The sequence below is a fragment of the Saccostrea echinata genome, unplaced genomic scaffold (assembly GCF_033153115.1).
Source record: "Saccostrea echinata isolate AGI-Se365-2 ecotype Australia unplaced genomic scaffold, CSIRO_AGI_Sech_v1 ptg000033l, whole genome shotgun sequence".
Classification (NCBI taxonomy): domain Eukaryota; kingdom Metazoa; phylum Mollusca; class Bivalvia; order Ostreida; family Ostreidae; genus Saccostrea; species Saccostrea echinata.
In genome coordinates this window covers 32473066-32498135 of record NW_026889782.1, presented here as the reverse complement: position 1 = coordinate 32498135, position 25070 = coordinate 32473066, and the positions used below count along the sequence as shown (strand labels likewise).

Sequence of the window (25070 nt, the reverse complement as noted above, 5' to 3'; positions counted from 1 at the left end):
ACGTCAGTAAGCATTTGATTCAATGATAAATTGTATTTGCTGACAAGGTCATTGTATCGACCATAGAACTTTAAACGAGACAGCTGATATTCTTGTTTTATCAACTTATTTGTCAATAATTTACCTCGTTTTAGAAATTGTACATACGTAGAGCATGCTCTTGCGTATCGAATCAACTGAGAGATATATACCCCGTATGCAGGTGATGAAGGTATATTGCTGCATAAGTAAGGGAAGTTGACGATTGAAAAGTTAAAGTCATCACGTTTATCATAAAGCTTGGTTGTTAGATTACCATTAACGTCTTTTTCAAGTAAAATATCCAAATATGAAACAGATGTGTCAGACTCTGTGGTATATTTTATCTCAAGTTCACAAGGATATATCGTATCGACATAAGAATGGAAATAGCCATTGTTAATTGACAATTCGTCGTCGATATATCTAAATGTCGAGTTGAAGGCCACAGCAAGTGTTTTCTTCTTTTCACGTACAAGATTTTGGACAAATTCTGCTTCATATGAATACAAAAAAGGTCTGCTAATAACGGGGCGCAATTGGTACCCATGAGAATTCCAATAGATTATTGGAAGACTTGGTCTCCAAAAACCACATAGATATTGTCAATCAGAAACTCAAGCATCTTTTTAATGTCAACTTCAGAGTACTTGTGTGAACAATCAGAATGTTTTTTAACAAAATAATTTTGCAAATGACCAATGACAAGGTAAGTATATTTACGAGTTCCATTTTTATTGAAAAAGCAGCTGTCAATGATATCAAAAAGCCTGGGTTCGTATGCATAAGCAATCTAAGGATTTTTCTTAAGTACTATGCTTATCCCCAAATCAATCTGCTTAACTTAGAAACTTACTTAAAGTTTGATGCATAAAAATTCTAAGTGCCTTACTTAGTGAATCTTAGCTAAGCATATTACTTCTTGCTTAAAATATAACGTCACAATAGTGTGACATCATAGCGGGTTTTGACGATACTGGATCTCCCGTTTTACATCACTCAAAGACATCATCATCGTCTGAATATGGCAGAAAAAAAAAACCGCAAACCGAACTGGACAATGGAAGAATGTTTACATCTCACGCGCTTATTCAATGATAATAAGAAAATTTTGAGGGCTAAATTCGGCGCCGGCGTGACCACTCAAAAGAGGAGAGAAATTTGGAAATCCATAACTGATAAAATTAATGCTGCCAACCCTTCAACAGCCCGAACTGTTGAAGAAGTTGAAAAGAAGTGGCATAACATTCATATGAAGGGACGGGGAGAAATATCTGACTTCGGAAGAAGTTTGCAGAAAACAGGTTCGTGAAATGTTGAACGTTATTTATGTCAGCCATGTTGTTTACTGTACCTAAGATACGAGTGATATAAGGGCGATAACTCTATTGAGACATAAACGGGGTAAAAGCACTACGCGTATTCTTACAGAAACCGAGGGATTCTAATTGATATTTTAAGAGACTCATATTGTGTTTAAGAAATGAATTTATCAACCACCAAAGTTATACTGTACAATAAGCCTTTTTGGATCGTTTTAATTCGACTGACGAATAATACGAAACGAGGGTATAAAAAAAATAAAGTTAGTCTCGAATAGGTCAAATTTCAGCATATCTCGGAAAGTTTACGGAATTTCGGAAGACCTCTGGTAATAATGTAGATTGTTTATATGTGAAATGTGAATATATATGAATAGAAGATAATTATAATTCTAAATCGTTTGATTTATGAGTATATTATTGGCCAGTGAAGGTACCCAATGCGAGAATATGCCGCTTTATTCCCCCCCCCCCCCCCGGCAAACACAGTTTTGTCAGTATAAAGTGTCAAAGTGACCTATACATATACAGAGTAGTTTATGCTTTACACACCGCGAAGACATTATTTTGTCACAAACTGTCAGAGATTCCAAACAAATATGCAAATTCCAAATTATGAATTTTTCAGTAAACGGAAAAAGAAAATGTTTTTTTACATTCACGGAACAATCAACTTGCAAAATAGGCTTACGTACCATATAATTAAATTATTGTATCAAAACCCAACTACATGTAAGAAACTTTTCAGCTTCATGCATGTATGTTCATAATGTATGACAAAATGTGTGATGATATAACATTCAACAAAAAGGGGGAGGGGCGGATCAAGAGAATAGAATGAGGTCGGCCTAAATTCCATCATTCCTGAAAAAGGAATTAGTTTCAGCCTACAACAAATTAGCAAGTCATGATGAAAATATTTTTTAAAATAATACAATTGCATCCGAGATATCTTTTTGATAAGATATATCACTTTTTAAATTATGCATGGATTTTTTTTAAAAATAACAAAAAAAAAAAAAAAAAAAAAAAAAAAAAAAAAAAAAAAAACTGAAATGAGTAAATTTACACAGGTGGGGGACCGGCAGAGAAACCTTTAAGTGCATTGTCACAAGCTGTTGAAGAGGTAATTGGAGAGGAAAATGTTTCCATCTGTGAAATATCTGGGGCTTTTGATTCCTCTTTGATGACGTTTAACACTTTCAACAGTGGTATGGAAGACATCCCATCTGGTTCTCTGCGAGGGTAAGGCTTTTTTAAGATTCAGTCAACTATATTACTGTTTTATCTCGATATCGCCTGTTCATAACTGATTTTTTTTAATGGTAAAGCGATCATTTGGAGGTCTTATTGAATTCTTAAAAAAAATAAATATTTTTAAACAGTCGAGTGGTGGAGGATTTTCAGCTTGATCCACAACTCCCAACATACACGAGTCAAACTATTATCCAAGAAGACGTGTCACTGGGTACATCGGGCTTCCAAATGCCGCCAACTTCTCCAAGAGAAACCACTACAGTTACATGCAACTTAGCCAGAGAGAAACTTCAACTTGAAATTGAAAACCTCCGTCTGAGGAATGCCCTTCTGAGACAACAATTGAAAGATTTCAATAAAAAAGATTTATAAAAAATTCATTTTAATGTTTACTGAAAATACAGTAATTTAGATTCGATAATGGAAATATTATAATAAATAAGTGTTAACTCTAGAAATGATTCATTGTGATATGGTTTCTGTATGCTCTACCACCCAAATTGTCAGGGACACGGTTGTTATCAGCATCATCATCATCACTGTCCTCATCAAAATCATCCTCACTTTCTCCATCCTCATCAATGATTGGTGTGTTGAGCAATTTTGCTAAATTATGAAGTACGGCGCAAGCCATTATAATCCTACAAGCCCTCTCTGGACACATCCTTATCTCAGAATGTAGTACGTGAAAACGTCTTTTCCATTGTCCTATGGTTCTCTTCACAATGCATCTTGTCACCTTGTGTGAACTGTGAATGAAAAATAAATAATGGATTAATGAAGCATGAAATAAGGAAAATAATGGGGGGGGGGGGGGGGAGGAGGAGGTTCTTATTGGAAAATGCATATCAAATTTTTTAATCAATAATTTTCTACGAAAATAGTGTTTTCACTTTTCAGTTTACTTTTTAGTTAATTAATTTTGTTGAATTCATTTATTCCTGAGTAAAAAGTAAAATTCAATATTGTCAGGGCCGTAGGAAACAATTTCAGGTTATCAGCGTAAATTAGAATTGAACAATATCAGTATCGTATACCTTTCCTCATCGTCAGAACCACTCAATATTGCATAGTACGCGCTTACTTAGTGGACATATGCCAGATTTACCATGGGTTTCCGAGAAAAGGTTTTCTTATGGTCTCGGGTTTTTAACACGACTTAACAACTTTGATAAAATTAAACGATTAATAAGAGAATACAGATCACCCCCCACCCCCACCCCCCAATCCGACGCATGTTTTCTATCATAGTAAAATAGTAATAGAATATTATATTAGGTAATGATTGATAGGAAACCTGTGTTGATAATAATGACTTAAAGTTATAGTTTCTGGACACATTTGTAATAAATAATTTCATATGGTATTGATAACTTTTTCTTTCAAGAATTATTCTTAAATCGCTTGTAATAAATGAGAAAATCAACGAGCGTGAAATTTATAAATCAACCTGAAATGTGCCGACATAGAAAACCGTGAAATTAAAAAAAAAACATGGAATAAAACAAGTTTACAGTATACATGTATGATTAAATGAACGCATATTTACCCATTGTATCTTCTTTCCTGTTGGGTTGCAGGGTTAAGGAATGGAGTCAGTAACCAGTTCTTACAAGGATAGCCACTGTCGCCGAGTAGGTGACATTTAACAGGAATTATTCCGGGTGTTTGAAATAATTGGCTTATGCCACTTTCTCGCAAAATTCTTGCGTCATGTGTTGATCCAGGCCACTTGGCGACTATGTCCAGTATATGGCAATGTGCATCGACGACAATTTGCACATTAATACTATGGTAGTTTTTGCGATTTACGAATTCTTCCTCATTAACTGTAGGACGCAGTATCCTAAAATGGGTCCCGTCGATAGCGCCAAGCACTCCCGGAAAATTGGCAATTGCGTGAAAGTCTGTTTGATGCCGGTGAATTATCTGAGCGTCAGTGGGAAATTTTATGTACCTTCGTATGATATGCGGTCGAGTTAAGGCTGTAGAAACCCTCTGTACAATTCTGGACACAGTTGATTGGTGAATTCCGAAGTCATCCCCGTTACATAACTGCATTTTTCCTGTTGCGAAATAGCGAAGAGCTATCATGACTTGTAAATTAGTTGGTATGCTACAATTTCGACTTGTTGCTGGTGAAACAAAATCGTCAATCAGCGTCCCGATATGTTCAATCCCTTGTCCGTCATAACGATAGCGTGTGATAAGCCCTACACCATTATATTCTGTAAAGGGATCCAATCTCTGCTTAAAAACGCGGCGTTGTCTTTGCTGTCCGGCAGCCATTTTGCTATGGTAAGCAAAATGCTTAAACACTTAAGACAAGGTGGGGTGTTGTTTAACTTTAAGCATATTCTAAGACATATAAGTAAGAATAAGACGCATCATGCAATCCACTTACAACGCCAAGTGACGTGCTAAGTAAAAAACGTCACTCTACTTAGCGTAAATCGACACTTAAGAATATGCTTAGCAGAATAAGAATTTTTATGCATACGAACCCTGGACTTTAATTTATCGTGGGGAATGGTTGTGTACAAAGTTGAAAAGTCGTAAGTTTTTAAGCTGTTGATTTTGGTAAAATCTTGTGATTTCAAATTTTCCAAAAGTTTCTTGGAATTTTTAAGTATTTACATCTGATTTACACCGCTTCTCGAATATATTGTTGCACAGTACTCTTGAAGTTTCTCCTTCACCACTGTTAATATCTTAGTGAGGAGTAAAGAAAGAGGCTTGGTTGAACATTTACTGGAACCCGCTATGTATCTTTGTTTGTAAGGATTTTTATGAAGTTTCGGAATCCAATCTAAATATGGTAATTGAAATTCAATTTTGGTTGTTTGGAATATTAAAAATATTCAAAACTGACATATGATTTTGAAGAATTTCTTCCTTAGAAAGGGAACTATGAGTATAAGTTGGTTACCACTTATAGAATTAAATCCAAGTTCCTTTAAAATACATTTAATATAATGAGCCTTACAAACAAAGACAATGTTGTTACCTGCTTTGTCAGCAGGGACCAGTACGTACTGATCATGTAATCTATCTAATTCTTTTTTCACTTCTGGATTATTGAATACAGAAGGATAGATGGTTTTCATATTGCCTCTCAATCTTTTAATGCGCGATTTTAACATACATCTGATACATTTAATCCATTCTGACAAAGTGTAAAGGTCTTCCTCTACAGAATCCATAATATTTATGAAATTCCGACGCCAGTTGAAGGATCTGGGTTCCCTAAATTTAGGACCTTTGAAAATTAGTGATCTAAGGTCCTCATTATTAACTATATTTACGTCACCAGTAATAACGTGTCCAGCAGGACTATAGTTATAGGGCGAAGAAGAACATGAACACGATGGAGAATTATGCTTCAGATATTCGATATCCAGGCCCTGTAAAGTTTTCTTGTAATTAAAAAGTTTGGAAGCAATAGAAGCAAAGAAAACAATTGCAAATACCTTCATAATTTCTTTTTATTCTGTTGATAACCAACAGGCAATCCAGAAACGGGTGAGCAGAGCAGTAACATTTAATACCACATGGAGTGAGTACAAGGATGGATTTGGGGATCATAGCGACTCTTACTGGATTGGTAAGTAATTATTTACATTGTTTAGTATCTATGGCAGTGTCAACATTTTCTAAAATTTTAAGGTATTGCAATTTTATCTCATAATTAAACTTCTTTCAAATGATATCTTGATAATTTACGAACTATTCACAGTATCACAATTTATGGTATATATCAAGGTATTTTATCCTCTAAGAATCAATACTCTAACATATTGATAACTCTATTATAACTTATCTGTGTAAATGTTTCGGTTCTATAACACTACAAATTCAACACTCCTTAAAAAAACATATATTTACCTATTGAATGCCTAATATACACCTACAATCTCATATATTTACCTAATGAATGCCTAATATACACCTACAGTCTCATATATTTACCTAATGAATGCCTAATATACACCTACAATCTCATATATTGACTTTATTTATACTTGATACACCCTTACAATTACGTTTTGAAGGAAATGACTTGATTCATCAGCTTACCAAGGGAAATGACTCATCCCTCTACGTCTCTATCACATTACAAAATGGCAATATTTTGTATGAACATTATCATCAGTTTTCTGTTTCTGGTGAATCAGACAAATACAAACTCTTTCTTGGAGGACCAGCTACCGGAACCTTGGGTAAGTAATAGGTAAAATGTGTGACTATGTGAGAAAAACTTAGAAGAGAGAGAGGGGGAAGAGAAATAGTTAAAATGAGACAACAAAGAAGGTAAGAGAAGGTTTTCCATTTCTGACGAGACAGACAACTACCTAAAGTAGGTATTAGGTAGTTTTTATGCCTATAAGAGCAAAGAATAAAAAAAGAGAAAGCTGGAGAAGGAGGAAGACATGTTAAATGTTTAATACAACTTGGACAATTTTAATTCAATGTCAGCTCTCCCGCCAAAAAAAATATATATATAACCCCTGTGTTTGATTCTTAAAGTGGTTTTTTGTTCCCCTCAATTTATAACAATATAAAAAATATTATATAGGCCAAAGTATTTCAAAGGTTCAGATTTTTGTATATGTGCATGCTTTCACCTGCGTAGCCACAAAATTTATATAAATTGATATAAATAGTGACTCAAACCGAGCAAACCGATTATTGTTTTGAAAAAAAAGTTCAATAATTGATAGATTTCATAATTACACTATCGTTTTTCTGTACATGATTTACTGATATTGCATGATGTTCTCCGGCTTTTTTATGTCATGTTCTTAACCACATCATTCTCTTAACGTTTTTTGAGTCGCCCGCGTGGCGCAGTGGTTATAGAGCGTCTGCTTTTACCCTAGGTCGCGGGTTTGAATCCACTGCGGTCCTTCGGATGAGACCGTGTAAACCTGGATCCCAGTAGGTGTTGGCTCGAAAAAGATCCCTCACTGCTCAATGGCCCTGAGTGGCAAGTATAGGTATATATTTGCAGCCCTCCACTGGCAAGTGGTGGCGTCTCCATGAAAAAAAATTTTCGAGAGGGACGTTTAACAACAGACAAACAAACAAACAATTTTCAAACCAATTTTGACTCATCAATTTAATTTCAAGACATGGATAATGGCTATGTAGCTATATCAGACATATATACACAGAAGACACTTTGATTCACGACCAATACGGAATATCCTGCCCATCAAAGTAAACTACCCTGAAATGTATATGATAGCCTGTATATGAAAACTAAGTGTTTCACGGAGCTTTAATGAAGAGCGACTGCTGAAAAGTGGTAAAAACCAGGTAGATTTAAGAAAAAATATTATACCGTATAATGATAAACCCTTGATCATAAACTCAGGAAGGGTGAGAGAAAAATTTATCTCATGAAAACACTTGGCAGGGACACACGTTACAAAGTATACAACACTGAAATTGATGTATTTTTGTTGTTTACGTCATCCCAAAGTAAACAGTTGACGTCCTAACCAATATAGTGGCATATTGTCTTGAAAAGGTTAACAAAGAGATATTTAAAAACTAAGAATACATCACATTTAATAACAATAATCTACATGATACTTGATATCATTTCGAAGTTGATATTGAAAGCCTGTTTATCTATGTATAATTCATATTAATAATTAAAAAACTTGAACTGAATTAAATTTCCCGGATATTTTTCTTTAATTATACAGGTGACAGTATGTTAAACACTGAGTTTCAAGGCAAGGATCTGTCAGGGATGTACTTCAGTACACCAGACAGGGACCACGATAGATGGGGTAAGGATAGCTGTGCTGCTTATCGTGGAGGAGGCTGGTGGTTTAACAACTGTCACTGGGCCTTCCTTAACGGTCCCTGGTCCCCGGCATACTGGCACAATCTTTGGTATCCAACCTTCAGAAATGGAAACTCTGTAACAGAGACCAGAATGTTGATCAAGCGTCACTATTTAAACATCTGTCATTCTTCACATACATTGTTTATTCTTTGAAAATTTTATGTTTATTTAGTTTAATAATCTGAAGTCGCGGGTATGTTGATGGTACAGTTTTGTGATTTATGTTTATTTTTGAATTTGTTTATTCTCTACAGATGCTGATTAACAAAGAAATGATATAGATGGATGATTCATTTGAATGTTAGTTAAACAACCAAACAGAAGAAGCAATGTTAATTAAAGAGACATGCTATTTTTAATAATATTTGTATTCCATTAATTATGTATTTACATAAATGTTTCTAAATACAATGGTCAAACTTGACAATGATATTTTTTAAAGAGGGTGGGTAGATAGGTGTTGGTTAATACTGAATTTTTTAGATATATTTATTGAGATAGGCTTACTTGTGAATAGTTATCTTTTTTAGGGTTCCTTTGAAACAATAATTTTATTTTCTATTCTAGATGTAGTCTTCAAAAGTACAAATTCAATAAAAATTAGAATTAGAAAAACTGTGTTCTTATTTACAAATTCTGAGCGGATGGGTAAAATGAAAATTGATGAATTGTTAACTTTATCGAAAAGTTTTTTAGGTTAAATTTTAGTCATTATTTTTTAATTTGATGTCTTTCACTCGACTCAATCAGTGATACTTGTAGAAGTCTGACATGCTTTTAGATGTGTTAGTGACTTCAGAGCCGAGCCCTGACAAGCAGTCAAATTTTACCATTTATGCATGATTCTCTATTCTGCCTCTGATAAAAATTCTGTGATATCACTGATCAAGAAGAATACTTATAAAACCCTGCATGTCGTTGCATACTGACAAAATATTGTCCGAATTACGAGTGACCTACTGACCAGATATATATTATTATGTCGTTACACTTCGCCTCGCAAAAAGTCTAATTGACGTGAAATGAGCAAGAAATGAGCAATAGAGGACATCAGAATATAAAGAATCGCCAAGGAACAAAATTGTGTCGTTCAAATAAAATGAGTTTATGAAAAAGAATCTTCCTCCCGATAATTTCCTCATACTGACAGTTAGAGGGAATGTGTGAGAATACATTATTGTGTCCATACGGATAGCCCACTATGCTATTTTAAAAGGACTACATATATATTTCCGAATTCCGAATAAATGCTTAAGCAATTTAATTACTTACTTATCTACACCGAATATGCTTTAATTTCATTGGTCGCATCGACTACTGAAATAATGAGGTAATCAATCTCAAGAGTTCAATTGAAAAAATGAGCTTTATGAGCAGATCAAATATACAGTTAAAAAGAGATTGCTAATACTAATGTATCATTAAATATGACGATAACGAACAGGAAAAAATCTCGAAAGTCAGTTTATTTGTAAATAGCTAGCTTCGTTTTTGGAAGATGAGAGTAAAATGTTCATCATTTTAGGAAATCTTAGTCCCAGACATCACAACATGAGTTTCCAGTCCATATCTATCACAACAGGATTTCTCAGTCTCCACTCATCATAACAGGGTTTCCCAGTATCCACACATCACAAAAGGTTTTTCAAGTCTCTACACATCATAACTGAGTTCTGAGTTTCATATTTAAAAGGGAGTTTTTCGTCATTTCAGTGTCAAATGAGTACCATGTATAACAGAAACATTACTGGTAGCCTTAACAGCTTATTGGTCCAAAACAATGTATGACAAAACTTTGTGCTTAACTCATTATATACTGTAAAAAAGTAAGATCTACCAAGGCAAGGTGAAGATAACGAACAGTGATCTATCTCAAAAAATCTACAAACAGAAAAAAAATGTGAGCAAGGCATAAAACACTGGAAATTCCAGAGGTGAGATCAGGTGCCTAAGAGGAGTAAGCCTCCGCTGTTCACAGGTCATTCCGCCATGAACCTTATGTACTGATCAGCTAGATGGAACATTCTGTATCAAATTTTGTATAAATACAAAGGCATACCAATTGGTTTGAAACGCGTCGGTCAACATTAGACCCTATGATAGGTAATATTTACTAACAAGGTCATTATAACGACCATAGAATTAAAGATATGATGAATTTAAAAAAGGATCGTGAAATCCCTATAACATCAACTTAATGCTCATTATATTAAATGTAATATAGAGGAACTTGGATTTAATTCTACAAGTGGTAATCCAACTTATACTCATAGTTCTCTCTCTAAGGGAGAAATTCTTCAAAATTATATGTCAGTTTTAAATATTTTTAATATTCCAAACAACCAAAATGAATTTCAATTACCATATCTATATTGCATTCCAAAATTTCATAAAAATCCGTACAAACGAAGATACATAGCGGGTTCCAGTAAATTTTCTACCAAGCCTCTTTCTTTACTCCTCACTAAGATATTAACAGTAGTGAAGGGGAAACTTCAAGAGTACTGTGCAACAGTATACGCAGGGGTAATAAGGAAGCATACAAAATATTCTACCTTGACTTAATCAGTGCTACATTATGACGTCATAGTAGGCGAGATGACGTCAATTTTAGAATACAAGTTTTCGTAATATTCATATTTAGAGATGTAATTTAACTCTAGAAAATGAATAGAAACGTGTAAACATTAACAAAAATAAAATGTTTTTATTTTGTTATGCTGTATTTGTCATTTTGATTAAAATCTACCACCGATGACGTCATATGTGTACTTCAAGTAACTTGGGAATTGATCATGTCGTGTAAAGAGAATTTGGCTAAGACGGCATGTACAAAGATACGTAAAATGGAGTTTAAAAGTAAATATCCTGAATATTTTGTGAAATTCATATGGAGTTCAGTTACTAAAACAGGTATGCTAATTTATTTTCATCGATTGTATTCTCTTCGAAGACAGTCAGCTATATACGTATCCCGGTCGGCCTTTCCTCTGTCATTTGTGACAAAAATAATGCAGCAGAACAACAATAAGCTGTATATTTCAAAACATAAGATTTGTACAGATGGAAATTTGCCTCCTAAAATACTTGGAAAGTGCTGCTAGAATCCCGAGTTAAGCATGGTTTTACGAAAAATCTCGGTTTATATGTATAAAATTCAAAACATATGGTAAAGTTTCGTGCGAATGTGTGGAATTATTATTTTACTGACGGGACAGTGGGATTCTAGCAGCACTTTTTAGGCAAAATAGATGTTTTCCAACTATATTATTTACTCAAGGAAATTATTACACTTCGGGGTATTGTTGTTCTGTTAGCTTTTTTACTAAGGAAAATTTCGCTATTAATAGAAGTCACGTGATGCCGTGGTGGTGGTGCACGTATTTGCGTTAGACACTTTTTTATCTTTATGCAATAGATAATAATAGTTTACATTTATCAGCGGTTTTGGTAAATTATCAAACTTAATTTTCTTTAAAAAGTCTAAATTTCCAGAGAATTGACTTATATGCTTCCTTAACATACCCGCGTATTCGAGAAGTGGTGTAAATCAGATGTGGATACTTAAAAAAATCCAAGGAACTTTTGAAACATTTGAAATCCCAAGATTTTACCAAAATCAACAGTTTAAAAACTTACGACTTTTTCAACTTTATACACAACCATTCCCCACGATAAATTAAAATTCAGGATATTTTTTATATCATTGACAGCTGCTTTTTCAATAAAAATGGAACTCGTAAATTTACTTACCTTGTCATTGGTTATTTGCAAAATTATTTTGTTAAAAACATTCTGAGTACCAATTGCGCCCCGTTATTAGCAGACCGTTTTTTGTATTCATATGAAGCAGAATTTGTCCAAAATCTTATACGTGATAAGAAGAAAACACTTGCTGTGGCCTTTAACTCGACATTTAGATATAACGACGTATTGTCAATTAACAATTGTTATTTTCATTCTTATGTCGATACGATATATCCCGGTGAGCTTGAGATAAAAGGTACTACAGAGTCTGACACATCTGTTTCATATTTGGATATTTTACTTGTAAAAGACGTTAATGGTAATCTAACAACCAAGCTATATGATAAACGTGATAAACTTTTCAATCATCGACTTCCCTTACTTATGCAGCAATATACCTTCATCACCCGTCGCGGATTCGATTCCCACTGTGGGACGTGCAGACCGGTCCTTGGGATGAGACCGTATAAACCGAGGTCCCGTGTCGCAGTTAGGTGCTGGCGCGAAAAAGATTCCTTCTTGCTCAATGGCCGTAAGTGCCGAGTATAGGACAAAATTTGCAGCTCTCCTCCGGCAAGTGGTGGCGTCTCCATATGAGTGAAAAATTCTCGAGAGGGACGTTAAACAAAATACAAACAAACAAACAAAACCTTCATCACCTGCATACGGGGTTTATATCTCTCAGTTGATTCGATACGCAAGAGCATGCTCTACGTATACACAATTTCTAAAACGAGGTAAATTATTGACAAACAAGTTGATGAAACAAGAATGTCAACAGTCCTGGTTAAAGTCATCATTTCGTAAGTTCTATGGTGAATACAAGGACCTTGTCAGCAAATATAATTTATCATTAAGTCAAATGCTGACTGACGTTTTTCATACTTATTGTTAGGCCATTATTTACACACTGAATTGTCGACGGATTTTCCCGTTATTTCCCGATCATGACAAGGAGCACACGGCGGGTGCGACCGGTCGGCAGGGGATGCTCACTCCTCCATGGCACCTGATCCCACCTCTGATGTTTTGGAGGTACGTGTATGCTCTGCTCCTATTTTGTATTGTTTAATGGACTTTTGAGCTTGAATACTGTTCGTTATCTCCATATATTTCAATACAATCAATATTTTGCTAATATTTGATTCTTGTCTATTTCATTAAGACATCATTATATTGCCTTTTTAAATCCAATATTTATGAAAACTAATTGCTTATGTGGATGTGTTACATATGTAGAGAAATGGATACTCAGATCGGATGTTTTCCATTCTTTTTAACTGAGTTTTGAAGAGGAGGCTTCATGATTTAAGTAGTTTTGACATTACAGAGAATTTTTCAAACTCCACAAAATTAGTTTTACAATACATTCTTCCCATAAACATTGGTGTTATTCCTGTCATTACCCATTTTATAGATATATTGTTATTCTGAAAAGCAGCCTTAAAAACGGACTAATTTTTAACCATCTTTAAGCATTTTAATACTGATACTTATGTTAGAGAAAGACATTGTCATTATCTTTTATTTCCATGATATAAAATTACAATTGAAATAGAAAAAAAACTTTGCATTTTTTTTAATTCTGTTTATGAGTTGTTTATTTTATGACACCAGGCAACTTGAACAGTGTGACACCTGTGCCTCATGTGACATCCGTTTTGAGGAAACAAACAATCTAAGGTACATGTTGTACGGCGTGGAAATAAATACACAGTAAAACAGCTTAAGCCAGTATGATTTTTTTTTACATTCTAACTCAAATTAAATACTTTAAGAATTTAACAAAGCCCAATTATAAAAATAGTCCTTTTTTATCTTTCTAATTATTATATCTTAACTACACTGTATGACCCTATACAAAACCAACAAGTGCTTTGGAAAAGAAATCATATGTTATATTCTTATCGTGTTATGATTATTCATCTTCAGTTAAACATTTAGTTCTACATCACATTTCTGTCATTCATGCTGAGGCGTGGTCCAATCATTTTTGTCAACAAAATCGATATTTAAGCGGGAGAAATATTCAGAAAATAATGACTATCCAATAACCTTTCTTGATAGATTAAACATCGGTTATTTAGACCAGATTCATTTGCAAATTGGTATAGGAACGTAGTCGTTATTGGTAAAGATACAGTGCAATATGACCAGTCTCTGTGTTATCTGTTTCGTTGTTGTATTCCTAAGGATGTCTGAAGCTACCAATGTTTCAAGGAATTATAACGCCAAACCGGAATTTGATAATAAGAAGTCAGATGACGAACTTTTAGGAAAATACGATGCTCTCTCGTTATGTGAGTGTACTGCTATGTGTCAAAGTGACTGTGGATTCTATGGGTACAATTCTAAGCTAAAGAAGTGTCGTGTTCACAAGATCTTTACTTCCGCTTCCGGAATGTCTGACGAGGCCGGATGGAGATATTATTCTCGTTGTATGCATAACCTCTCTCTCTCTCTCTCTCTCTCTCTCTCTCTCTCTCTCTCTCTCTCTCTCTTCTACATACAAATACACACTCATGCATACAAACACACGCACATTATATAGCGAACATTCCTTTTGATTACACTTTAAGCATATATATTGAAGTGATTTATCAATATTTATTTCCATAAATATTTTCCAGAATAACCTCAAAAAATTCATGTAATAGAAAATATTTTAATATTTTTTCTATTGTCATGAATAATGAAATGTTCTGTTAAATTATTTTTTTGTGCTTTAATATACGCTTAACGAGGCAAAGTCTAATTTTTTCTACCCTAGATATTTTGTTAATTTTTTTTGTATGAATTTTTACTGAGATATTAAGGAGGCAACAAAGAGTCAACAAATTAACCATCAGATATAACTTAATTTTTTAGATATGATATCTTAAGCTGTCAACTATCATTTGGCAAACAAAAATTTCATACATTCTAGTTTTAAAATTTGATCATTTTTGTATATCTTTATATGGAGCTCTTCTTCTAAAGGAGATCAATATAGTCTGAAAATGGCCACAACCACCCAGCCCTCTTAATTGTTTAAAGATTAAGATTATATAAATGAATGTTTACCATCCCGATTTCTTAGGGGCGTCTCAAGAATTGTCCACTTTTACGACTGGACCCTGTGGGAATTTGTTAGAAAAGCACCAAATTATCATATTTTTTCCATATTATTGTACTTTTGCCCTACCGATTTCTTTTTCTGTCAAATATATGAAAGATATTGTAAAAAGTCACCAAATTGAGAAATTTGAAAAAATGCCATCTGGGTTAGTTTATTGCAATTTTTGGTTTAATGCCTAAAGCCTCTAAATTTGCCATATCGAGCTACATATATCGGCGCAGATTAATTATTTTGATAAAATATAACAATGTTTCTTTGGATGTTCTGTCAACAGTATTTATAAAATATCAATGGACGTCTTGAATACACTAACAAATCATGCGGTTTTCTTCAGCGTCATGCATTGCTGACAAAACTGGAAAAAATCTTTGGAGCCATTTCTGCTTTTATTCCCTAATTATTGTCTCAAAAGCATATTTTCATACCCATAGACGCTAGTGAGAATGTTAATTTGGCATTAAAATCACAAAATTTAGGAAAAGTGTCAAGTCGCACCTATACAACTGCATGAAAATGAAAAGCTGCGCACATTCATGAGCACTTAAATTATGCCCGGTCTTGTTAATAGTTACTTTTATTTTAAGGAAAACTTAAGGTTAAACTATAATGATTATATTTACATAAAGTACATATTGTCAAAAGGTGTAGGTACCGCAATTTTTTTTACACACATTTGAAATGTGTGGAAAATATAGCAATTAGAAAAATGCAAAATATTTGGTCGTAATTAACTTGAAATAGAAATAAAATTGTGTATTTTTTCCAATTCCCTAAAAGAAATGTTCATTAGTCCGTAAAATCATATGATCCGGAGATCAATGCTGTCTTCATTAAATCAACAGAAAATTAAAGGTAATTGAAAAAAGTCTGTCACATAGTTTTCCTCCTAATTTCGTTATACAGCATTTTCAGCAATTAAACCTGATTACAATGTATATCTTTCCTTAGAAAAATTAAAATGGACAGGTCTTTTAAAGTCAGTAATGTCAAAACTTAAAACTTTTTCTAGATTGTATAGAATCATCCCTCATGATAAATTAAAAACAAGGTTATTTGATGTTAGAGACAACTGCTTCTTCAATAAAAATGGAAGTCTTGGTCGTATTTGGCTGACGTGTTTCATACCAATTACTAGGCTTTTGTTTTTTATACTGAAATTGACATATATACTAATCTATTTACCTGATCAATACGTAGGGCCCACGGCGGTTATGACGTGTCATCCGGGGATGATTACTTCTCCTAGGCAAGATCCTACTTAAGTAATTTCAAGGGATCCATGTTTTATGTCTTGTTCAAAGATTTGTATATTTTACAGAATTTTTTTTTTTTAGATCTATTGCTCTTTGTTGTCTTCAGCTTTCTCAATATTACCTCCGTAATTATCTGGGTTAGTGGATTTTAAACCTTTTATACAAAATGGTCCATATGCATTAAAATGCACCTTAAAGTTGAACATTTTTTTTCTCTCCTTCAGGTATTCTTACAGATTGTAATAGATTTCTTGAAAATGCTTAAACAAATTCAGGCCTAGGTGTGTACGAACTTTCTCCCTATGAGTCAGCTGTCTTCTTTTTCTGTTCCAGCTCTCCCTATAGATTGTAAGGAAATTCGTGAAAATGGTCACATTAAATCAGATGTTTACGAAATTTCTCCCTTTGGGACCAGTCCTGTCACAGCGTACTGTGATATGGAGACTGTGGACGGAGGATGGACGGTATATAATATACTTTAAGATTAGGGTACATTATATAATCTGCACTAAGTGTCTTTGGTGTTCAAATGATTGTACTTGAAAAAGTAGTCAATATTGCAAACGGATCATACGCATGTTATAAACAATGATGATTGAATAAGTAAACATGTTTATCTTTAAAGGCAATTCAGAAACGGGTAAACGGCTCCGAGAGCTTTGACAGGAATTGGTCGGAATATAAAAATGGTTTTGGTGCAGCGGAACATAGTTACTGGATTGGTAGGTGTAATTCCAATTCAAACAATCTGTAAAAAAATTACTTTGCTGTGACACATCAAAATCTTTAAACATATCAAGGAGAATATATTATTCAAAGCCTTTTTTGAGATAGATCACTGCTCGTTATTTTCACCATATATGCCCCCGTAATCGAAGATTCGTGGTCATGTAACTTTTGCTCTGTCCGCCTGTTTCTCCGTCTTTCTGTTGTCTGATTATCTGTATGTCTGTTTGTCCGCAAAAACCTTAACCTTGTACATAATCTTTGATTAGTTGGAGCTATTCCTTGTGAAAAAGACATTTTCTTGGGCACAAACATTTTTGACCTCTTGACAGTGACCTTATAGTTTAACACAATTTTAGAAAATTTTACCAACTTTAAACCTCGACCATAAATTTTGAACGGTTAAAGCAAAGAATTTCATGCTTCTTGTGACAAAACAAGATTCCAAAAATTTGACCTTTGAAATTGACCTTATGATTTTGACCTACTTTTGAAAATAAATTTTGGCCATATATTTGAATGGTTGAATCGATTCTATGGCTTTAATATTTCACGTCTACATGTATATGCCTTGTGACAAGACCTTCCTTTGGCACCATTAATTTTGACATTTTGACCTGAAATTGGAGTTTGACATACATTTGAAAAACTTTATCTTTTGCTATTCATATTAAACAGTTAGTGCTTGGCCTATTATATTTCACAGGTGTATTTATTGTCGAAAGACCTTTCTTTGGTACCAACAATTTTGTTTTCTTGACCTCGGAGTTTGACATGCAAATGAGAAACTTTTACCTTCGACATTAGCTGACATACGGGGGCTTCAATGTGTCACAAACAGGACTTGTTCATTTAAGACCGAGTAATGTTTGCTCGACTATATTCACTTACTGTGTTTAATTGAGTTCAAAAATAAAATAAACTGAAATAAAAAATGAAAAGGGAGAAAAAAATCACTTAGTGACATGGTCTTTCAAAGTGACACATATAACATACGTGTCTATTGCTTAGTAAAAAAAAAAGGTTCTTCATCAAGGTATATTTTTATTAAAAATAGAATTAATTGTACATGTATTGCAATGAACTTTTCAGTTGATTTCAAATATATCTTTTCGTAGGAAATGACGTAATCCATCATTTAACAAAAGAAAACAACTCATCCCTGTATGTTTCCATCACTCTCCAGAATGGTAGAACATTGTATGAAATGTACGATCGATTCTCTGTCTCCAACGAAACAGGGAAATATCAACTCTTTCTTGCAGGACCTGCTACGGGAACCTTAGGTGCGTTATATGAGACGGAGAGAGAAGAAAGAGAGAGAAAAGGAGAAAAAAAGATGATTCAAAACTAAAATATATTTGTTGATATATGTAATAATATCAAAACCCACTAATATGTCATTTTGTTTAATCCATCAAGAGTACATTTTACAACACACGTGCAAAATTTAATTAGGTAATTCAATAAGGTAATTCACAGCTTACTTAGCAAATTCGATGGTCGATACAATGATTGAGTGCAAAAGCATTGTACCCCTTGGTGGAACAATTTTCATGCAGATTGTTAGGTCATTATTTGATACTGAATTTTCTACGGAATGTCTTCTCAGTCATGATAATAAGCTCTTGGCAGATGAGTCAACAGGAGATGCTTATTCCGCTCGCCATGACACCCTAACTCTTCTTGTCTTTACAGAAGTGACGGGTCAATAGGGATGCTTACTCCCACAAGACACCCTAACACTTCTTGTCTTTTCAGATGTGACGGGTCAATAGGGGATGCTTACTCCCCCATGACACCTGAACACTTTTTGTCTTTTCAAATGTGACGGGTCAACAGGGGATGCTTACTACCCCAAGACACGCTAACACTTCTTGTCTTTTCAGAAGTGATGGATCAATAGGGGATGCTTACTACCCCAAGACACCCTAACATTTCTTGTCTTTTCAGATGTGACAGGTCAATAGGAGATTATTACTCCCCCATGACACTCTAACACTTCTTGTCTTTTCAGATGTGACGGGTCAACAGGGGATGCTTACTCCCCCAAGACCCTGAACACTTCCTGTCTTTACAGCGACTGTGTGTTCTCTGTTCGCATTTTGTAATGTTTAATGTGACTTTTTAAAATGATTACTGATCGTTATTTTTTTTCCATTCCAGAGCACCTGATAGATTTTATTAGTATTTGTATTCAAGCTAAGGTCTTCAGATTGGATTCAAACAAGTATACAATCATATACTTCTCTGCATAGAAAGGCCACTATGTTGTTGAATAAACGACAAAGATGCATTTTTTCTAATATACTGTAAACGTCTTTAATTCAACGTTTTAAATATTTCACGACATTATTTGTTGGTACAATTCACGAATTTCACGTTCACTGAATTTCTCATTGCCAAGTATTTGAAATTGTAAATGATAATCTTTAAAAATATAGAAAATTATGTTAAGTTATTTGTAAATAGCATACTGCGTAACTACCTTTGAGCCTTCATTGTTATTCAGCTTAGGTTTCTTGATGATTTTCATTAATTTACATTTTTTTTACAAAAACTAAATACAGCTCGTAATTGATATAGAATGTCGACAATATTCACGATAGCTTGATGTTCAAAGAACAATATTTGATCCGGAACATAGTCAAATTAAAAACAGTCAAATTCAAAACATTGCAACGCATTTTCTTTTTCAATACCTATTCTATATAAAATGAAAATCGAATATTTTAAAACATTTACAGGAACATCATTTCTTACCTTGTTATCATTTTGAATGATTTGTCTCCTACTGCATTATATACATTTTAAAGGCACGGTCTCTAACACATATATCTATTTTTCCCATATTCAATTTAAAAATATTGCCAGAGACCTTTACCACAAAAAAAATTATTTTGTATCATTCTTTAAAAGTGTAACACACCTGGGGTTTATTGTTACATTAGAAAGGGTGCTATGTGAATTGGACAGTGTATTTTTGTATTGTATTTATATATATATATATATATTATCTCTCTTCACAGGAGAAAGCACGAGAAGCCGTCATCTGTCTTAGATGCACTTCAGTATTATTGTCAATTAGATTAATTAAGAAATAAATAACAAGGTTAATTTTTTTTTCTGGGAAATGAACTTTGTTGGTCATGTGATCAAATCCTGTAAAACCCGATTTGATCACGTACAACCCAAATTCATTTCCCATTTAAGTTTTTAGCTCACCTGAGCCGTGAAAAATTAATGGCATCATTTAAAAATTTTCTTCTCAAGAACCACTGGGCTTGAAAATATGAAACTTATATGGAAGCATCCTCAGGTAGTGTAGATTCAAGTTTGTTCAAATCATGACCCCCGGGGGTAGGGTGGGGCCACAATGGGCGATCAAAGTTTTACATAGGAATATACAGGAACAATCTTTAAAAATCTTCTTCTCAAGAACAGTAAAGCCATGATTGGTCATATTTATGTGGAAGCATTCTTAGGCAGTGTAGATTCAATTTTGTTCAAATCATGACCCCCGGGGGTAGGGTGGGGCCACGATGGGAGATCAAAGTTTTACATAGGAATATACAGGAAAAATCTTTAAAAATCTTCTTCTCAAGAACAGTAAACCCATGATTGGTTATATGTATATGGAAGCATCTTCAGGTAGTGTAGATTCAAGTTTGTTCAAATCATGACCCCCGGGGGTAGGGTGAGGCCACAATGGGCGATCAAAGTTTTACATAGGAATATACAGGGAAAATCTTTAAAAGTTTTCTTCTCAAGAACAGTAAAGCCATGATTGGTCATATTTATATGGAAGCATCTTAGGTAGTGTAGATTCAAGTTTGTTCAATCATGACCCCCTTAGATAGGGTAGGACGACAATGGGCTATCAAAGTTTTACATAGGAATACATAGGAAAAAATCTTTAAAAAATTTCTTTTCAAAAACAGCAAAGCCACAATTAGTCATATTTAAATGGAAGCACCCTCAGGTAATGTAGATTCAAATTTTGTTCAAATCATGAACCCCCAGGAGAACAGAGGGGCCATAACAGGGGATCATAGTCAAACAAAGGAATACAAATGATATATCAATTAAAATTGTCTTCTTAAGAACAGCAAAGCCATTATTTGTCATATTAATTCAAAAGCATCCCTATGAAGTATAAATTCAAATTAGTTCAAATCAGCACCCTCCACCCCCCACCCCCTCGAACCGCTTTTATATCAAAACTTTTCAAGACTGAACTGCTTTCTGCTTTTTCCTAGCCAGAGTGCTCAGGTAAGCGATGTGGCCCCTGGGCCTCTTGTTAACCTTGTTATTTAAGATGAATATTCGAATAGAAATATTACACAAACGGCCCGCCGTATCACTATGTTGTGACACGCAGTGACCTAGAACTGAAGTTATTAAGTCATGAAAGTTGGCCTAGCTCCAACATTTGAATGTTTCGCAATCAAGTTCACGAAATCTCTGTCTATAATGATAGAACAATGATCTGTATTGAAAATAATCTTACTGATTTATTGCAGCCCGGAAAACCGGGCTGCTCTATACATATAAGTTTAAGTTTCGTTGCATGGGATTGAGGTGGGAGATTTTATTCCGAATTAAAGGTTTTTGTTTGTTTGTTGTTTAACGTCCTTCTCGAGAATTTTTCACTCATATGGAGTCGTCATCACTTGCCGGTGGAGAGCTGCAATTTTTTTTACCTCTACTCGGCACTTAGGGCCTTTGAGCAGTGAGGGATCTTTTTCGTGCTAGCACCTACTGCGACACGGGACCTCGGTATATACGGGCTCATCCGAAGGACCGGTCTCCACGCCCAATAGAGGGATTCGAACCCGCGACGTAAGGATCGAATCCTTAGTATGCGACTCTATAGCAGACGCTCTAACCACTGCGCCACGCGGGCGACAATTAACTATACATTAAAAAGATTATACATCAGAATATTCTTTTCCTTTATAAATTACGAGATACATAATATATTTCCTTCCATAAAGTAAATCTTTAAAAATATATATGTTTTAATATGTAATATACAGAGTTGCTTATCATTTAAAATTGACAAAACGACAGGTCCTTTTTTTTCAGAACATTAAATTTTACAAATGGCATAAAAACGTACGTTACACAGTTTGTGTTTAATATTCATTAAGTCAAAAATATTTTGGATGATAGGTGATATATGTGTCTGATTCTAATTTATATTTTATGCAGCCTACAGTTACTTGAGGAAATGATAATGTTTAAAACGGTATTGTTTTTGTTCGATTTTCGCCTTTTATCACTCAAGATTTTACATCATTTATTTCCCCGGCGACAATTCATGGCAACATCAATGTTTTCTTGTGAGTTCTTTATATATGTTGAGTCAAAAACGGTGGTATCGTCTTTTTTCAGTTGAAATACTTTCAAAGGAATTTCGGGTTAAAAACGTAAGCGCGATCTTAATTATTCAAACCATTCCCCACACCGATTGATTGATTAATTGATTGTATGTTGTTTTACGTCTCATTCCATAATTTTTCACTCATATAGAGACGTCACCATATAACAGTGAAGGGCTTCAAATTTAGACCTTTACTCGGCACTCATGGCCATTGAGCAGTGAGGGATCTTTATCCTGCCAACGCCTGTCGCGACACGGGCCCTCGGTTTTTTAGGTTTCATCCGAATGACCCACAACTTTCACTTCAATGTGCCGAGCTCTTGGCGAAGGAACAGTTGCTACCTATTTTTTATCGACTTAGGTCAGTCGCGGCCGGGGCTTGAACCCACAACCTTCCGATCACGGAGCGAGCGCTCTGCCGAATGAGCTACCCTGACGGATTTCTCACACCGAAAGAAGATCTAACGGACATCTGTTTATTGAAAAAAATATCTATATGTTTTATTTAATTTTATTGTCTTTGTCATCGCTATCAAGCTGGAAGTTTCGAAACCAATTTCACTGTGACAGAAATATGCATACAAGATATCATCTCGATGTGTGATTCGGCCACGCTATGACCTCTGACCTCCTAATAAGTTCATACAGAATTTAACATACTTTCTCTTCAATAGGTTCATCTAAGAAAAATATTTGCAAATGTAATATTGTGATATGGATCAATTATCTCTGTGGTATATTTCTTCTACAGGAGACAGGATGTTAAACACGGGGAGATCTGACAAAAATCTGTCTGGGATGTATTTCACTACCCAAGACAGGGATAACGACGGAAATGGTGGAGCTAACTGTGCTGTTAATTGGGGAGGAGGCTGGTGGTTCAACTACTGTCACGAAGCCAATCTCAATGGTCCGTGGTACCCGGCAGTCTGGCGCAAAGCGTGGTCTCCTACACTTCAGGACGGGTCATCTGTGAGAAAGACGATGATGCTGATCAAACGTCACTAGGTAAACAACATTAAATCTAAATATCCAGTATTTACTATTCGGTATTTTATTGAACATTTTAAATGGTTATATGAAAGTTTATGAGAAAAAAATACGCTTTTATTTTATTTTTTTTTAAAAATTATTTCAGTTTTGTAATTCTTTTTCTTTTATTTTGAACAGATGAATATTTAAAGAACAAGAAAGCACAAGTAGATGGCCACCCATCAATCAGACAAAACATATCTAACAAAAGAATTTTTTTCAATTTATCCTGACCATGGTATTCTATTCATCCTTTTTTTAAAATAATGTTTTACATCAAGTGAGAAAACTTGTAAACAATTTTGTTTTGAGGAGGTTTTGTGGTTAAACTATTTTCTGAAGCAATAAATTATTGTTCTTTTTCTATACTGAGTGTACCGAGTAAAAGCTGTGCATTGTATGTGTTGTAATAAATTGAAATTTACAAATATTTCGTTCTTATTTCCAAACACTGCCACATGAAGATGTCTGGACGGATAATTAGGATGATGATTACTCTATAATCAAACTTGTTACACCTGTACAGTCTGTTTCACTGTGAACTCCGACATTGAATTTAATTCTCCTTTCTACTAATTTCTATGATCTTTACACTGAAACATATGGAGATAACGTACAGTATTTAAGCTGAAAACCCCATTCAAACAATATACACCAGGAACAGAGCAAATACGGATCTCTTAAACATCAGAGGTGGGATCAGGTGCCATGGAGCAATCCTACATCATGTTTATTACAACACAAAATATGTCTCCCTGTGCATTTTCGATAAGACAGGTTTTATTGTATTGAATGTATTTTATAACATAAGCAGGTGCATTTCATGTTCATTTTTTGTAGCACAATATATCCAAGATTGTGTTTCTCTATAGAGAGATACCCCATTTCGTGCCTTCCGTGCAGTATTTTGAAAGGACGGGCAAATATAATTCATTACTTAACAATAAAAGCTTTGATTAATGCTCTTGTTCCATTGTAATGTTATTGAAAAAATGAAGCTTAGAATTTAACGTCACTGGTACTTCAAATTTCCTGCCCTGTGACTTCTACCACACTTTTTTTATCATCTTTTAAAAGTGTAACACACCTGGGGTTTATTGTTACATTAGAAAGGGTGCTATATGAATTATATTACTACAATCTCTCTCTCTCTCTCTCTCTCTCTCTCTCTACATGATAATGAACAGTTATCAATCTCAAATGACAATTTATATGTCAATAGCTAGCATAATTTTAGAAAAGAAAGTTGACTGTAAAATGTTGAAGTCATCCCTTTGGGAGTTCTCAGTCACAAGACATCACAATAGGATTTCCAAGTCCCTACACATCACAACAAAAGTTCTCAGTCCCC

The 25070-nt window shown here is 34.3% G+C and overlaps 3 protein-coding genes and 1 long non-coding RNA gene across 4 annotated transcripts; 3 read left to right on the top strand and 1 right to left on the bottom strand.

Annotated features, from left to right (window-relative positions):
• Positions 1-890: 890 nt before the first annotated feature.
• Positions 891-3015, top strand: LOC133198864 (uncharacterized). Its single transcript, XM_061334816.1, has 3 exons — positions 891-1322; positions 2414-2585; positions 2726-3015. Exons 1-3 carry the CDS (start codon positions 1043-1045, stop codon positions 2967-2969), a joined length of 696 nt encoding a protein of 231 aa, XP_061190800.1. The 5' UTR covers positions 891-1042; the 3' UTR covers positions 2970-3015.
• LOC133198863 (putative nuclease HARBI1) lies at positions 2949-5106 on the bottom strand. Its single transcript, XM_061334815.1, has 2 exons — positions 4147-5106; positions 2949-3346 (listed from the first exon to the last, which is right to left on the bottom strand). Exons 1-2 carry the CDS (start codon positions 4884-4886, stop codon positions 3049-3051), a joined length of 1038 nt encoding a protein of 345 aa, XP_061190799.1. The 5' UTR covers positions 4887-5106; the 3' UTR covers positions 2949-3048.
• A 1049-nt stretch (positions 5107-6155) lies between these two features.
• Positions 6156-12290, top strand: LOC133198862 (uncharacterized). Its single transcript, XR_009722625.1, has 3 exons — positions 6156-6201; positions 6650-6817; positions 12281-12290. It is a non-coding gene; the product is annotated as an uncharacterized LOC133198862 (long non-coding RNA).
• Positions 12291-17012: 4722 nt separating this feature from the next.
• LOC133198438 (fibroleukin-like) lies at positions 17013-23695 on the top strand. Its single transcript, XM_061334532.1, has 4 exons — positions 17013-17039; positions 17201-17297; positions 18420-18587; positions 23439-23695. The coding sequence occupies exons 1-4, from the start codon at positions 17013-17015 to the stop codon at positions 23693-23695; spliced, it is 549 nt and encodes a 182-aa protein (XP_061190516.1).
• The last annotated feature ends 1375 nt before the right edge of the window (positions 23696-25070 follow it).

What these genes read in the sequence shown, in the direction of transcription:
- LOC133198864 (XM_061334816.1), top strand. Translation starts at nt 1,043, where the DNA reads ATGGCAGAAAAAAAAAACCGCAAACCGAACTGGACAATGGAAGAATGT. An exon ending in AAGAAGTTTGCAGAAAACAG is followed by an intron (nt 1,323 to 2,413) that starts GTTCGTGAAATG and finishes AAATTTACACAG; the next exon opens with GTGGGGGACCGGCAGAGAAA. An exon ending in CCATCTGGTTCTCTGCGAGG is followed by an intron (nt 2,586 to 2,725) that starts GTAAGGCTTTTT and finishes ATTTTTAAACAG; the next exon opens with TCGAGTGGTGGAGGATTTTC.
- LOC133198863 (XM_061334815.1), bottom strand. Translation starts at nt 4,886, where the DNA reads ATGGCTGCCGGACAGCAAAGACAACGCCGCGTTTTTAAGCAGAGATTG. An exon ending in CAGGAAAGAAGATACAATGG is followed by an intron (nt 3,347 to 4,146) that starts GTAAATATGCGT and finishes TTTCATTCACAG; the next exon opens with TTCACACAAGGTGACAAGAT.
- LOC133198438 (XM_061334532.1), top strand. Translation starts at nt 17,013, where the DNA reads ATGGAGACTGTGGACGGAGGATGGACG. An exon ending in GGAACATAGTTACTGGATTG is followed by an intron (nt 17,298 to 18,419) that starts GTAGGTGTAATT and finishes ATCTTTTCGTAG; the next exon opens with GAAATGACGTAATCCATCAT. An exon ending in ACCTGCTACGGGAACCTTAG is followed by an intron (nt 18,588 to 23,438) that starts GTGCGTTATATG and finishes TTTCTTCTACAG; the next exon opens with GAGACAGGATGTTAAACACG.